Genomic DNA, 17,412 nt, shown 5'->3' on the forward strand with positions numbered 1-17,412 from the left:
GCAGGTACCACCATGCCCAGCTTCTTTCAAACTTTGCTCTTCTCTCTGATACCAAAGTCTCTCCAACAGGCAAAGAGAGCTGCCTCTGTGGCAGAGAAAACTCAGCTCTTCCCCGAGAACTCGAGCAAACAATTCTCCATGTTAAACTGAAACAGTGCATGGAGTGAGCAGACTGCGGCTGTTCAGAACCCTGTTAAAGATGTAAATACAGAGAGCTCTCCTAGAAAGAAGTGTGTGGACAGGGCATAAAGGACGTTCAATCTCAAGTTACTAAAAGCTGAGAAAATGGTTTGGTCTGTGTACACTTTCCAGTTGTACTTATCTGCAGAAAGAAAAACTGGGAAGTATAAAATAGTTACTGAGTGAACCGTTTCAATGTATCTAGTCATAAACTAACTTCCTGTAGTGGCCACTTCTGTGTGCCAGGCGCTGACAAATCACATTCCAAGTTAGGCCATTAGCATAAGAACTCGGGGTCCTTTCATTTGAAGAAAAAGGAAAAAAAAAAAAAAAAAAAAAAGAGGCTCTAAACTGACTTTATGGAAGTTTACACAAAGCACCCACTGCGCAGGGCTTCACTGTTTTAAATGTAAAAGGAGTTTACTTATCAAACATCTATGAACTTCGTGGCAATGGAGTGGGCCGCAGCGTTTAGAAGGATGTCTGCACCTGTTCTGCAGACGCGGTTCAGAGCATGACGCTGAGGTGCTTCTTATCCTTTGAGTCATTTCAAGTGATTCTTCTCTGAGTTCTCTGCATTGAACAGAGCTGAGCTAATAGTCTCACGACAGAATAAAAACCCACAAAGGTACTACGAAAGCTTTACATATATCTACTTCTTAAATAAAAGCCAGATATGATATCAGTCACTGAGACAGGTGCACAGCAGAAAACTAAACTCTTGAATTAAGGGAAGAAAACTTAAAAAATTCCAACTCGAAAGTTACCTGCCTACCTATCTCACGGCCTATCTCAGAGAAGAGTTTAAGAAATACAACAGCTAAGCCACTCACTTGTTTCAATACTTTCTGAACTCTATTCAAATGAGATGATGTGTGCTTCCACCAGAAGCAGCAGCAAAACTCAAGGGAATGTAAACAAACAAACAAGAACAGATGGGGCTCTGTGAGTTCCAGGCCAGTCAGGGCTACACAGGGAGACCAGTCTCAAAGTAAATAATAAAGTCAATGAATAAATGATGCAAAAATAATCAAATCTTAACCACCTTTTTATGCATCCCCATCACAAAAGACTTAGGAGAAGCACCAAAACTGTGCTGTATAACTTACCGTGTGATAGCCTCTAGGTAGAGGTGGCTTGCCCACAGGGTAAGGGTCCACTGTGTCGATAATTGTCTGTCTTTCACCTTTCTGGTTGATTTTTCTAAATCTTCTTCGAGACTGTCTGTGGGAGGCTTGGCGCTGAAAATATTCTTCATTTTCATCCATATAGTCCACCTGCAATAAAACCCCCGAGATATTTCACTTCTCTGATCAGACCATTCCACATTAACACTAGATGGGAAAATAAACTTACAAACAGTCTACTTTCATTCATTTTGCAGCTATCTCTAGACAAACGTTAAACACGTCTACACCTCTCTGAGGCTAACTGGCCTCTTGGGTGAAGAGGCATTCTCAGTTCCACTTAGGACAATCTGGGTTACCCTTGAAGTCTGTAGTTTCGGGGGAGGAGACATTAAGTAGTCTTTGTGCTGACTCTCGAGCCAAAGAGGTCACGGGATATGACCACACTTTATGAATACAGCCACTGCTTGTCATAACTTTAGTATACACATACACACATCTCGTGCACTTGAGAAAATCTGTAAAACCCCCTGGAATCCTGAATGAATCAGACAGTGTGGCCAGCAGGATGGCTCCAGGGAAGCAAGGTTCCTCTTCCGGCTTATATGGTATGCCTTCAGTTTCGTTCTGCTTATGTAGCAGTTGCTGCTTTAAAAACACAATTCCTCCTTTTAAACATCTAAAACTTCTAGTGAACAGGCTAACAGGGAACAAGTGGAGTGAGTTTATTCATCACTGATGGCCTTCAGGACTACTCACACCGAGGCTGCTCTCACAGTTCCTGTAATTCTGTCAAGGTATGAAACCTCAGGAACTTCACCAAAAACAAATCCAAAAAAAAAGAAAAAAACATGGAAACAGCATTAACAGGAGTAAAAATCTCCATTTAAAGTGTTGGAACATCCAATCATCTGTCCACAATTTTCATAATCCTAAATTTTACCATCGCCATCTTGCTTTCTCATTTTATGAGATTTGGTCCAATTTTTACTAGGTTCAATGAGGAAGTTCTTACTGCTGACAAAATTCCGCTGCCGCATCTTGGGGGAAATCTGAAATTTCCTCTAAAAACTTGACCTGGAGTTGCCTAGCAAATATTTAACCAAGCGTGATGGAGAAAGTTCCACTGTTACCACTACAGTGCCATCATTCACTTTGCAAGCTTTTCCTTCCTGAACAAGACGACAGATGAGGACACAGAGGCCCCCTGGAGGAGGCCGGTCAGAGATGGGTGCTTTACCCACCAGCCTTTGCTTTTGTTCCCTTAAAAGAATGCCTACATTCCTCTCCTAAACTATTCTCACGCAGTAAGAAAGTGGTCCCACATTTGTTTCTGCTTTAATGCTTTACTAAGACAATTATGATGCTAACATCTTTCTGACCTTTCCAAATGATGCCTTATCTTAATGTATCTTAATCACACAATTATGAGACAAAGGAGTCAGCAGGGCTCTAATGCCAGCTCAGTTAAAGGAATTCAGGATTGCCTAATGTTAACTGCTCCTTCAGTGCACACCAAACTTGCTCAATGCAAATGCCCCTCAGAGCTAAACTTCTGCAGTTCCGGGGTCACCCAAATTTCAGTTAAAAGACATAACCACTGAGTGAATTATAAAGGTCAAACACCAAACACTGTCCCTTTTCAACTACCTTCTACATTCGAGTGTTGTAAATAATTGCAATATTATAATTATGAACTCAAATTCATAATCATTAAGTAAATCTGTTACAAAAATACAGTACTTTATGATGAACAAGTAGTTCGTGAAAAAGCTTTTTTTTTTCAAACTTTTACTGAAAAATACTTCAGGCAAATAAAAAGCTCTCAAAGAGATATTCTTACCACGATCATTTCAGAAGGCTCTAAGACAATGCATTCACAGCCACGCCTAAAGCTTCCTGCAGAGCGCTTGCCAAAACTAGAAAGAGGTTAAAAAAAAAAAAAAACAACAGACTCAGGGATCAAGAAACATCAAGTAGGAGTTCTAGCTAACCTTCAACTAAGGAAACTTTTTTAAATTATAAAAACTATACATTAAAAAAGTCTTTAGCTATTATTATACAAAGAAATAACAAAATATTTTAAACTCCTAAGTTTCAACCATGTTTTTCTGGAAAACTGTTTTCAAATTAATAATGTAAATAAGGAAGAATTAATATGAACATGTTTTGTAATGGACTGTTTGAAGTCATTCTCAATGAGGAAGTTTTAGAATATTTCAATATAGGCAGAAATGGCCCCATTGTAAACTACAAAATATTTATAAAATATAAGTCACACACAATCCTCTTTTCTAAGTTAACATGCTCAGACTAAGCATTCCTTCTACAGGGAGTGTATCTATTTTGTAATTTTCCTGATCAAGTTATTCAAAATGTTTTAAGAAAAAGACGCCAACTTAGGACAAGTGGTGTGCACAGATGTGTATGCAGATGTGTGCATGAATTCCCTCCCTGAGAGCTCCACCATGGGGACTCGGACCACACCCTTCTGTCAACTCTCACTTTCAGACTGTTCTTCTGGGTTTGTGTGTGTGTGTGTGTGTGTGTGTGTGTGTGTGTGTGTGTGTGTGTGTTTTAATTTTCTTTGCGAGCTAGTACTCAGGTGTTCCAAAGCAGTTCTGGCCTGCCTTTTCCATCCACAAACTGCCTGTTTCTACCTAGTCACTACTCCAAAACCTTTCCTTTCCCTCTAAAATGAAACAATTTTTAAAGCTCCAAGAAAGATTGAATGTATATATTTCACCGTATTACATGTATGTGTTTTAGTCATATTTTATTTAGTTTGCTTAGTACACACAGTAACTATAAGAAAAGGTTTCACTGTAATACCTACGCACATATGTATGTGCTTTTACCTGTGCATCCTCCTATTATCCTTGGTCCTTCCCCAGTTCCCTGTGACCTGCTTCCTCTCACATTTTGTACTCTTAATACAGAGGCTGCACTGAGAGAAACAGGTGACATTTGTCTGTAGCTGAGACTTACTTATTTCACTTAACATGATGATCTCTGATTCTCCATTTTCGTGCAAATGATAAACATCTTTTCTTCTTTATGACACAATGAAAGTTCCTAGTCCACATATTACACTTTAAACATCTTTTAGAGGAAAAAAAAAAAAAAAAAAAAAACATGTTCCTAACAACGAATTTTTTTTTCTTTTTTTTCGGAGCTGGGGACCAAACCCAGGGCCTTGCACTTCAAGCGCTCTACCACTGCGCTAAATCCCCAAACCCCTAACAACGAATTTTGATTGAACACTTTTCCCCAATGTCAAGTTAATTAGGCATTCTGGGCGACTTCTATGGAAAGTCTCCTTCCTTTTATAGGGCCCTTATATCATGACATACAATGTTTCACACTAAGAACCAAGCTATGAAAATCAAGAGGTCACTCTGACCACTTCATCTGTCAATTCTATTCATTTACGTGAGGTCACTGGTCAGAGTTGACTCATCAATTACTTTCTTCGGGGATCAAAACTTGAATCATAGATAATACCATTGAAAAATACTTTCTAAAACACTCAGACATACATTCAGACATATTCAAACATACATACTATGGCATGTCTTATAAAGTAGAAAAACTCTGCCAGTGAGGTAGAGAAATGACTTAATGGCTAAAGCCCTTGTCATGCATGCAATAAGATAGGAGTTGGGGGTGGGGGGTTGGGGATTTGGCTCAGTGGTAGAGCGCTTGCCTAGCAACCGCAAGGCCCTGGGTTCGGTCCCCAGCTCCGAAAAAAAAAGATAGGAGTTCAGATCCCAGAATCCACTGCAAACATGCATGGCTGTTGTGGTGAAAGGAAGGTCAGAGGATCCCAGGAGCAAGCTAGCTAGTGAGGCTAGCCATAATTTATAAGTTCTGGGACTGACCGAGAGACACAGTCTCAAAGAATAAAGTGATTCCAGTCATCAGCCTCAGGGCGTCATGGTATTCAACAACTTGGAAAATAATTTTCACATGTTAGTAAAATACATAACAGGCTTACCAATATCATTGTTTTAATCCTATTACATGGTGAGGTAAAAAAATGTATATTGTGTATTTAAGGTTTGCTACTAAGTAACATAACATGGAAATCTAAAAATGAACACACGGGGTGCTGTGTAATTAGCAAGAGCACCTCCCAGGTTCCACTGCCAACACCTCAAAATAAATAAGCAAGCTGAAGCACAACCGGTTGGGAGGCTCCCAGTTGTGTCATGTTTCATTCCGTTTCAGACCTAGACAATTTTATAAACACGACTGCTTCATTTGGAAATGTGGAATGGCACAGTAAAGAACTCATACGTATCTGTGATGCACACAACGGTCCTACAATACTTGATAAAAGAAATCAAATCCTGCTGCCACAGGGCTGTTCACGAACTTCAACAAGAAAAGGTAAATCCCCACCTCAACACTAGCAAAGTACGTAGCATTGCTAGTGTGCACAGTTTCTATGCCAATTCCCCATACTACTCTACACTGCAAATCCTGTTACCAACTAGGGCGTGCCTTCTAGAACTCCATGACTGTGAGTTGTATTAGCATGCAAAGTTCACACTCTATAACATATTCCCAGGAGAGTCTGTGACACGGGAGATCCAGGGGAGCTGATAAACTGCTGCCACGAGACTCACATCCTGTAGACATCACAAAGTTGTCAGTAGGGAAAACAGTTCTCCAACACATTAACTTCTCAAATATGCTGAAGGAGAGAGGCATAAATCTAAGCAAGGCATTTGTCTTTTCATCAAACAGCCAACTGAACTGGGGAGACGGGTCAGTTGGTTACATCCCAGCTGGAAGCAGGAGGACCTGAATTAGGATCCCTAGAGACTACCTTATAAAATCATGAGGCTATTACAGTGATGTCCATAGCCCTAGTGCTAGGGAAATGCCAGGACTCCATTATCTGTACAGTAGAGCTCAAAGCAATATAATTCACAATGGCCACATGTGAAAACAAGTCTATTAACCAGACAAACAGTATTGTGTACACACGGCATAGGTTTCAGAATGTGTGAGGATAGTCTGGCTCCATAACCCAGGCTTTCAAATTCACACTTCTCCTGCCTCCAGCCTCCCCAAGTGCTGGGCGTACGTACAATTGCGTGACACCATATGCAGCTCACAATGGACGACTGTTCAGACATAAAAAGGACTGAAGAACTGACACATGATACGAAATGGATGAACCTTGAAAATATCACAGGGAGGGCAACAGACCAGTCACAGAAATTCCACTTAGAGGAATTAGCTAGAATAGGCAACTTTACAGAGGAAGAAAGTGAGAGGTCACCGAGGACTGAGGGGAGAAGAGAGGGACGAGCCCCACAGTTAGCTTCTGTTCCTTTTAGTGGCTTTAGGTTTCTTTACAAAAACTCAGGAGTAAGAAAAAGCAGGAACTCAAAGCAAAGAACTAGATGGCAGAGTACTTGCCTGTCACGCCACGCCCTGGCTAGGATTAGAGAGCCCTACCTCCACCCCCGAGTCCCCACACCAAAATGTTGTGCTGTTTGAGACTGGACCACACCACTGAGAAGCACTACAGCAACCTCTTCCCATCGGTCATATAATGCTGAAGTGACAGCAGTCTTGAATGAAGGTGGGAAGACACGGGGAAGGCACACATACAACAAGACACTCAGTGAGCGTTCCGAGCAATCAGTTATACCTATGTTTTCTTAACTTAACATAACCACATTTTTCCTTTTGTCCATGGATAATACTAAGAGTTTCCATATTATTTCTTACATGTAAAGTATTTTGCTGCCCACTCCCCTTAATGCGTTCACTAGACAGGTAACACAAATCAGTATTATCAACATATAAGTCCTTTAACATAAGAATTTACAAAAAATTTCACAAAACACAGTCACTATTTCTTCGGTAGTTTACAGTCAGTGGGAGATGAGTATTAAAACAGCTGCGACCCAATGACGGTCAAAGCCTCAGTGAGAGGCCCCTCTCCATGGCCAGGCCCACTGGCCAGCTAGCAGAGTGGGAAAGGATGGCTCAGCATTTGTAATTCACAGAGCAATTCAAATTCAGCAAAATCACGGAGTGCAGTAAGAGCCTTAGGTCAGATGAAAATACCCAAAGATTTGAATGTCAAATCCATACAGAGCAGCTCCGGCCAGGAACGCAACCTACAGATAGGCTAACTGTTGCCAATCTGGACTTTCCAAGATAAGGGTTGTTGTGTTTACATTTAAATTAAAACACTTTAAGAGTCATCCCAGTTGTTAGAATAGTGTCAGGTTTTGTGTGTACCTGTGTGTAAAACAAAAATCAATGTGTACGTGTGCGCAAGCAAGTACACTCGCCGACGTTCCAGCTAAGTCTTGGCTTTAACATTCAGAACCCTGCTGGCCCTTTTCCATCCCAGACATTGGCTCTTGACAGGCAGCTATGAGGGTGAGGAGGGATGCAGGGCGGGGAAAGGATGGTGTGTATGTTCCTAAGGCGGTTGTTCTGTATGAACACAGTGTACAACTTTGATTTCAGCACCTCAATGTAATTCCAGAACATCCTTACAACCTTTAATATTAAACAGCCACAAAATGATGGTTAAGTCACACAGGTCCACATTTGTCAACTGTTGGCTCTCTCTGCCTTAAGAAAATGTTGCCAGCCATCAGCTGAAAGACCACCAGTAGCACAGCACACAGCACACAGCATACCACACACCACACACCACACACCACACAGCACACAGCATACAGCACACACCACACCACACCACAGCACAGCACACAGCACACACCATACAGCATACACCACAGCACACAGCACACAGCGCACAGCACACACCATACAGCATACACCACAGCACACAGCACACAGCGCACAGCACACACCATACAGCATACACCACAGCACACAGCACACAGCGCACAGCACACAGCACACAGCACACAGCACAGCACATAGCACACACCACAGCACAGCACACAGCACACAGCACACACCATACAGCATACACCACAGCACACAGCACACAGCGCACAGCACACAGCACACAGCACACAGCACACACCACAGCACACACCACAGCACAGCACACAGCACACACCATACAGCATACACCACAGCACACAGCACACAGCGCACAGCACACAGCACACAGCACACAGCACACACCACAGCACACACCACAGCACAGCACACAGCACACACCATACAGCATACACCACAGCACACAGCGCACAGCACACAGCACACAGCACACAGCACACAGCACACACCACAGCACAGCAGTCCACAGTTTTCATCCCACTTGAAGGTTTTATGCAGAACAATTTAAAAATTAAGAATTACAAAATAACTCAGTTCTTCAAGTCAAAATAAACTAAGGAAAATGTTTTTAACAGGTGCAAATAGCATGACATTATATTAGCCAAAATGCACTTGTAATAGCCCGTGGTCTGTAACAGCCTGCTAGACAGAGTCCCTCAAGTTCATAACCAGAAAGCACACGTTTGAGAAAAGCAACTTACCTAGTTTGTGTAAACTCCCATGGGTAACTAATCAGCAGCAGAAGCTGTGATGCCAGTCAAGCCTAGGTTTCTGTCAGCACGTTTTCTCCCAACTTGACTCAAGAGCATGTTTTATTAGTGTGAGTGTCCTGGAAAAGGCGGCAGCTGGGCACAGAAGCCCCTCTATCAGTGTCCCTAAGAGTGCCCTGCCTATGGGCCTCCACATTCTTGTGTGCGTCAGAACTGCTTGGCGGAATGCAAGTTCTCTAGATCGGAATGTAAACTTACTCATGTCAGGGTAGATGACCAGAAGATCAGAGCCCAGCAGTGAAACTGGGAGACTGACAGGCAATCCAAATGTACCAAATGATTTAAAATGTCAAACTATAAGACAGTCTGCTTTTTATCTCTTCATTTCTAGTGAAGTTATAGTTACTGAAAGTGGTAGTTTCTGAATTTTAATCTCCTTATAAACTAAGCAACTAACTAAAACATAAATAACTGATGCTCCTAAACCAAATCAATTTATGTATTGATGACTCCAAAGAGTTACATCTCATAGAAAGATGTCTACACAGAGCATGCTAGCAAATGGTAAGGCCCAGAGCAACTGCTGAAGCCATGAATTCCATTCTCAGTCAAGAGAAAACTCAGGGAAGTACATGGAAAAAGTCAACATAAAAATAGTCTTTTTTTAATGTTTTACCTTCACTCAAAAATTAGCAGGCACTTAAAAATAAAGTCATACATCATATAAATGACAAAGTGTGTGTGTGTGTGTGAACTGCACTGTGTCAAGAGAGTGGACTAAGTGTCTGGAGCCTACACACACGTCTCGCTGTCTCTCGACACCTCCCACAGCTAGTTTAGAAATGCTCCACCACCAGCAAGCACACAATGGCGGGCTCTGCTCCTCTGCACAGGGAGCCCAGCACCGAGCCTTTACTTACAAATGTAGCACATACAAAAGTAACAAGGAAGGGCTCTTCACTGTGCTCCCCCTGCTCCCCCAGTCCCTCAGTCTCTCAGTAGTCTCATCTACTTAAGAAGTATTAAGCATTTCATATCTGTAGCATGAACATCTTAATTTCTAAAAATCCAACCTGCACTGTCTTCAATGTCTTTGAAGCCCCAGTACAGCAACAGTGCTGCCACCAGCTACGGATCTGCAGCAGCAGCAAGCGCTCCCATTTCCCTGTTAGCTGCTGGGGAGCCCATGCGCTCCTGGCTTGTGACTCTAGCACAGCCAACATTCCTTCTGAGGCTCGCTTCCTGCTTCCATGACCCGCCCACCTCTCTGGGCTGCATTATGTATTACGCATGGTGTATGGGCACTCTTTCCGCATACCAGTCTCATGACCTCAGCAGCTGCCTGACAGATACTCTTTATCAATTTCTATCAATTCATTATCTACTCTTGTAACTCAGGGACAAGTAGAAATCAGCAATGCCTGTTCTCCTGTGGGGCTTCAAGGTCAAATGTTCACATGAGCTACAGCTGCAGTTTTTGTTATTAACATGTACGGAAGCAGTGCTAACAGCTGGTTGCTCTCCACCAAAAAAAGAGTTGAACTGTGTACTGGCCTGAGGGATTAGTACGGTAAAGGCTGGCTTACGTCACAGATGGGCGAGGCAGGAGGAGGCTGAATGTCTCTTGCTTTCCCCCTTCCAGTGATAAAGTTGTTCTTACCTCAGATGTACCAGGCTACACAGCGCAAATTTTTCTCTTGCCACAACCCAAACCAGCCTGGGACAGTGGTATGAGGGCTGCGCTTTGGGAGTGCCTATGTCCTCGTGACCGACCCGCTACAGACAGCTCAGCTAAATCGATCTGCTGCTATCAGTCACAGGAGAACAAACAGGTCTCTGCTGATCACTGTGCTTTGGCATAGATATCAGCCGACTGGTTCTTTAAAAGTTATGGTCCAGGGCAGACTCTCCCTTCAGCACAGAGACACGTGCCGAGACCAAATGGCTCGCTAATCTTCACCCTTTCACTGTGCAAAGCCAGTCAGACAGAGAAGTCAGTCAGCTCCAACATGTATCCACAAACAACCTAATTTTTATAGCATTCACAGAAGCAACAACTACATTAAGAACTACAGAATGAGTTGGTGAATGAGTAAGATTGATAAAAACCTAACATCTCAGTCTTGAAGCACGTTTACATGATCAGCATCAAATCATGGCCACCTATCAAACGCAGCACATTTCCTGAGGTAAAATGCTAGGGTAAGACAGGACCTAACAAAACCTGTCTGAAACAAAGAAAAGAACATTCACACGTACGTATAGTTTACTACCAAGTTAGCAAGTAATAAAAATGCCAGTTTGCTTAACTCAGCTGAGGGAAATGAGGGTTGCTCTCATGAATCACACTTGTGGGATGAGTAAATTTACTGCCCCTCCCCTTTCTACCAAAAGCAACACTGTTGGCATTGTTTAATCTATTTCAGAATTTCTCTTATGAACGGAAGTGGTAAAATCTTGTGATTTACTATGAAAAGGTTTAGGATTAAGACTAATATAACATATGCGTGACCTATATTTGAAAGAAAAAATTCTGAAATAAAAAGATACTCTATACTCATGGACAAAGCTGGTGTTTGACTTCAGTCCAGGCAGTCCAGTCAGATTCTAACCAGTATTCTCAATACCAAGAAGCTGATCTTAAATCTATACGGGAAGACAGAGCTACAAAATATTCTGACAAGGAAAAAAATTGGTATTTATAACAAATGTACCATTAGGTTACACAAAAGCAGACAAACATACAGAGGGATGTTTCTTTGTTTTTTTAGTTAAATATTTTATATAAAGGTTTAGCAATTTAGTGGGGTTTTAAAAGCATGTGAAGGTAATTCAATAAATTAAGAAATTCTTTTGGTGCAGGCAAGAGGGTGACTTGAGTTCTACACTCAGAACCCACACAAACTTCATGAAGTTGTCCTCTGATGTTCACATGCACTCCAAACGGCACAAACACTTGCACATGCATATATACCTGAAAGGACTGCAAATACTCTTTTAGGAATCTTCCTAAAATTATTGACTTCCATGTGCAAAAATAAAAAGCTTCAAATCACTCAGAAAAATTAACTCAAAGATATTAATTGAAAAATTGATAATATTACATTTCTAGGGGAAAAAAGCCTAAGAAAACTTTTTGTGACACCATTTAAGATGTTGTAAACAAGGTACCCAAACTAAAAAATACAAATGATATATTTTTTATTAAATTCCAATTAAAATTAAAAACCTACAGTTTAGGGCCAGCGATATGGGCAGAAGTAAAGGTGTTTACACAAGCCTGAGAAGCTGAGAGTCATTCCTGGGTCCAGGTGGTAGAAGTTAAGAGCTGATTCTCACAGGCTGAACGTTAACTTACCCGAGCCTTTCTTCGTTCACGCCACCCCCCCTACACACATACTCGAGAACACAGAGTAAATATTGTATTTTTTAAAGATTTATTTATTTTATTTATATGAGTACACTGTAGTTGCCCTCAGACATACCAGAAGAGGGCATCGGATCCCATTATCGATGGCTGTGAGCCACCATATGGTTGCTGGGAATTGAACTCAGGACTTCTGGAAGAGCAGTCAGTGCTCTTGACCCCTGAGCCATCTCCCCAGCCCAAATACTGTATTTTTAAAGCCTTGGCTTTTATTTAAGAAAAATGCAGGGGTTGGGGTAGAGCGCTTGCCTAGCAAGCGCAAGGCCCTGGGTTCGGTCCCCAGCTCAAAAAAAAAAAAAAATTCAGGACAATGATTGAGAAAACTTTTTTTTTCTAAAATATATTTAACAAAAGAATTGTATCCAGAATACACAAAATGTTCACAAGTCAATACAAGTAATCTAATCTTTTTTTTTTTTAAGCAGAAGATCTGAACTAATTTCATCAAGGAAGGAACAGGAGTGGCCAATAACAAACATATGGAAAGAAATCTCAGACTGATGCCATCACCACTCACCAGTGGATCTCTTTGGTATGCGAAAGATCCTGGAACAAGCCCAGCAAAGAGCAAAACCATCACCACAAAAACAAGCAAACAAGCAAATCATACAGCTATTACTAGAATGGTTGGTATCACAAGTCTGACAGTGCAGGACTGGAGACAACATGAAGCAACCAGACGTCTGAACGGCCATTACGGGTGCAAGCACCCACAGCCCCAGTGAAGAACAGTGTAGTGGTTCACAATAGGTCAATAAACACTACATCGTACCTAAGAAATAATAAAAGCATGCTGTCCATACAGACAAATAGTCATTAACATTCACAGGAGAGAAAAAGCAGGAGCAGTCCAAACTATTATTTATACATTGATATTTTGAGGGAGCCCTGTGCTACCTCATTTACAAGATTCAATGAGCTCCAACAAGCTTGGCATTTGTGTTGGCCCTGGGAATATGCTATCTAGCCTGCTAAGGTGGGCAGGAAGGTGATTCTGCACTTAGAGGAGTTATATGGATAGAAAGGCATGATTTCAAAGCTGTCCTAGTCTGTCCTGTTCCCTTCAGTCATAACTCTATCCGTCCCTCTTTCTCCATTTGTTGTCTCTGTTTACCTAACCCTCCCTCTACCTACCTCAAGGTGAACCAGCTACCATGTTGCTCTATTCATGCCCTCGGTTCTCACATTTGTCAACGCCTAGGACTCAATATACCTAGAGTAACCTGTGTTCATTTTACCCACCTCTCCTTGATGTCTCGTTAGAGCTGTCAAAGGCACAATTCCACTACAGACAACCAAGTTACTCATGTCACAACCATCTCTTAACTCCTGCCCTGTCTGTGATTCTGAATCGCTGTCCAATGCCGTTACTTGGTATCCTAGGTTACTCTGTCACATGGCAAATCAACCTCAACCCTGACGGATATGCCAGTGGAGTCACCAACACAGCACACCCTGTGTAGGGTGCTGTACAGCACCAACCATACGCAGCCTCCCCGATACCCTCTCATTCCAGTGACCTAATGGCCCTCAGGCAGGCTTCAAAAGCTAACACTCGGGCTGGAAAGATGGCTCAGTGGTTAAGAGCACTGACTGTTCTTCCAGAGGTCCTGAGTTCAATTCCCAGCAACCACATGGTGGCTCACAACCATCTGTAATGGATCCAATTCTGTCTGAAGACAACTACAGTGTACTCACATAAAATAAATAAATCTTTAAAAAAAAAAAAAAAAAAAGCTAACACTCGCGCTCACTGGTTCTGAGTGCTAAGCAGCCAGCTCTTCTTCTCTACAGTGTTTCCAGACTGTGTTACCTCACAGTGACAGGCAGTCAATGAAAACTCTGCTATAGCCACCAGGAAGGACGCTTCTACACACACAGTAACCTCCATGAGCTAAGGACTGGCTACGAAGCCTGAAATACGTACTTCACAATAACTCTTAAGGTGGAGACTCTGAAATTTAGATAAGTTAAATTCACAATCAAGTGACCGAGAGTATAGAAAACGGAAATGAGGATCTGGATTGTTTCTTCAGATGATATATACCACTGTGCAAGAGAACACACGCACAACTCTCATCTGCATCTTTTCACACTCACCTCTGACATAAATAGTTAACTTACAGTAATGAAATGGGATAACCTCAATCTTGTATTAATTTTAATACATTTTATCTTTACAATAAGTTCATCTTTATGGGCCATAAACTGTACAATAAAACAAAGGAAAGTGTTCTTACAGAGTTTGATCATTGCTCTAATTTTAAAATTAGCTAAAATGTTTTTAAAAGTACACCAATGCTACACTAAGTGCAGTGGCATCAGTCTTTCTTTCCAGCACTCTGGAGGCAGAAACAGAGGCAGGAGGAACTCTGTGAATTCCAGGCCAGCCCAGTCTACATACCAAGTTACACACTAGCCAGAGGTATATAGTGAAACCCTATCACAAAATGCACAAATAAATGAATGTGTAACAAAATAAATGTTATCTTTGTGAAATTATACATTAATAAACAGCATTTATAGCCACAAAAACATAAGTAAGCTGAAAGATAAAATTTATCCCAAAATATTTAACTCAAAAAGTTAAGGTAAAAGCTGTGCGGGCTATTCTTGTTGTCAAATTGACTACATCTGGAATTAATTAAAATCCAAGTGGCTTGGCACACCTATTTAAATCATTTGAAGTGGAAAGGCTCACTGTTAAGTCCAGATCTTGAGGGGAAGACCTTGGAGGCAGCCTATATAGAAGACTATATAAACGAAGAAGGAAGCTTTCTCTGCCTGCTGGCCTCCTTCACTCTTGCTGGCAAGTCCCTTCCGTCACTGGGACAGACCCTACTTCTTCAGGATTCCAGCACACATTGAAGAAAAGCTGGGACGTCTAGCCTCACAGACTAAAGACTACTTGATTCTTGGACTTTCCACTGTTAAACAGCCATGACTGGACTAGCTGGACCACAGCCTATAAGCCACTCTAATACAGCTCATAGATACATATGTAGATAGATATATTCTATCAGTTCTGTTCCTCCAGAGAACCCTTATACACAAGTATCATTTTTAAAAAAGGTTTTATGAACACCAAATACCATTTCTGCTATTTTACATTTAATTGCAGAAAAGATAAATCCTATAACGTCATAAATATGTTAGTAAAATGAAACAGCTAAGGAAATAGTACTAATCCTGTGTGTACAATTTTAATTGATAATCATTAAAAAACTACATGAACTTATATATCTAAGCTATGGCTTCATTTCACTTATTCCAAGTAGTACTTTCAAACAATTTATGGTACGTTAGAAAATTGAGTGGGGGATATTATAGTTACTTTTAACAGTCGAGTGTAATTCTATACAAACACACACACACACACATATTTCAATTCATAAAAAAATGAAATATTGTCCTAGAACAATGACTAACTGGAAATTTTTATTTTGTCAAAGATATTCCAACTTCATGGAATTTAGCAAAATCCTTAACTCATTTTATGTCCTATTAGGATGTCCAATGCAAAGTATTTGTTTCCTTAAAAACAAAATTAGTTTCTACATATATATCTAAGACACACGTTGAACTCTGTCAGGTCACAAAGTACCTGACACCCCTCTGAAGGTAACTCACACATCGTAGAGCTGTGAATCCCTCTGCATGTAGTGGCAGACACACAAGTCAAACATTTAAGAGGGAAAATCAATGCTGTGTTTCACTGATACATGTTAGACCTTATGATCTTCGTAAGTACAATAGTACTTTCCTGTAAGAGAAATACAACTGTAACAAAATGAACCACCGTGCATTTACACCTAGAATGGAGAGGACAATTCTCTGACCTTCAAGCACGTGATAACAATTGGTACAGATCAACCACCCACACACAAACCTAAGAACCCTGTTCTTTAAGGCCACTTACTTGACACTACCAATGTCAGGATCCCGAGTACCACAAAAGCCTGTATTTATATGTACAGCACATCTGTGTGCTGTAGTCATAGCAACCCAATTCCCAGCCTGAGACAGCAACTGAGCTCCCTCCCTAGAGAACAGCTTTGCTCTGCACCTCAAATATCACCTCAGAATACAACTTAAGAGGAGAAAGAACAATCCAAATAATGTGGAATGTTTCTGAATGCTTCAGGACTCTTCTTAATACTAAAGCCAAAAAAAAAAAAGAATTACACTAAACAAAGGGGTTGTTTTACCATAGGTACTAGTGTCTCATCTTAGTATTTCACCTGCTATCTTTAATGTTGAAATGAATTTTAAGTTTAAACACCACATCTGCAATTAAATCAACTGTTCTCGAACCACATTCACATTTGCTCATTGTTTTCTTTGCCTTATGGAACCCTCCCAGCGTTTCCTTGAAACCGTTAATATATACCTTTACCATGTCCCTGCGGTGGGAATATCAGGAGTTCGTCAACTTTAGGCAGGACACATAGGAATCAATATGACGCAAGACCCATGACAGTGTGCCAAACTGATGAGAACGTGAGCATGGGCTGAGTGCAAGCTTGATCTACCGCGCAGAGACAACGCACAGAAACAGAGAAACTCTAACAGGTACACGGGAGACAAGTTCGCATACCCGATTAGCCACGTGTCACTGAAAACTACCCAACTACATAGCCCGCCATCCTGGGGGGCCTGCACTTTGTTTAAGGCGTCTGGCTTCAGCATCCATCTTGGGAAAGTTGAATTTCTTCCTTTCTTCTTGCCTTGAGATTTAAGTTAAAGACATGAAACCAAAGCTTTGCAGCACCTTTGGAAGCCATAGCTAAGAATGACCAGGGAAGACAAACAGCCTGAACGCTGCTGCTACAGAACCGCCCTGGGTCTGTGCCCCAAGGTTCTCACCAAGAGAAGCCATCCCTGTCTATGCACCAAACTAACTGTAATGAGCACAGTAAGCTAACTGGCGCTTGGCAGGACATTCAACACACAGCAAACACAAACCTTCCTGTGAGCTCCCCTGGGCCCTCTCTTCCATTTTCCTACTTCATTCAGTTTTGTTTCAAACTTGTATTTATTATTACTATGTGTACTAGTGAGGTTTGAATCCTGGCTGGAGGGCTTAAGCAACTCCAGGAGCTGAGCTCTCTCACTACCCTCTTAATAGCCTGCCATCTTGCTGCAACTTCTCCACGTAACCCTGGCATTAAATAAA

At 41.4% G+C, this 17,412-nt stretch overlaps 1 protein-coding gene across 9 annotated transcripts in view; it reads right to left on the minus strand.

The window, feature by feature from the left end:
- The window catches only part of Rapgef2 (Rap guanine nucleotide exchange factor 2), a 222,272-nt gene that overhangs the window by 113,047 nt on the left and 91,813 nt on the right, over positions 1-17,412 (minus strand). For 4 of the 9 annotated variants that reach the window (XM_063281807.1, XM_063281808.1, XM_063281806.1 and 1 more), the window contains exons 5-6: positions 3,151-3,226; positions 1,290-1,457 (exon numbers count right to left, since the gene is read on the minus strand). In XM_063281807.1, the coding sequence (XP_063137877.1) occupies positions 1,290-1,457; positions 3,151-3,226 (244 nt within the window). Of the gene's footprint in view, positions 1-1,289; positions 1,458-1,536; positions 1,712-1,800; positions 1,822-3,150; positions 3,227-8,800; positions 9,815-9,882; positions 13,966-17,412 lie in introns of those variants that run through there. The other 5 variants (XM_063281812.1, XM_063281811.1, XM_063281813.1 and 2 more) reach the window with 5 other exon arrangements.

This window comes from Rattus norvegicus, chromosome 2 (assembly GCF_036323735.1).
Source record: "Rattus norvegicus strain BN/NHsdMcwi chromosome 2, GRCr8, whole genome shotgun sequence".
Classification (NCBI taxonomy): Eukaryota; Metazoa; Chordata; class Mammalia; order Rodentia; family Muridae; genus Rattus; species Rattus norvegicus.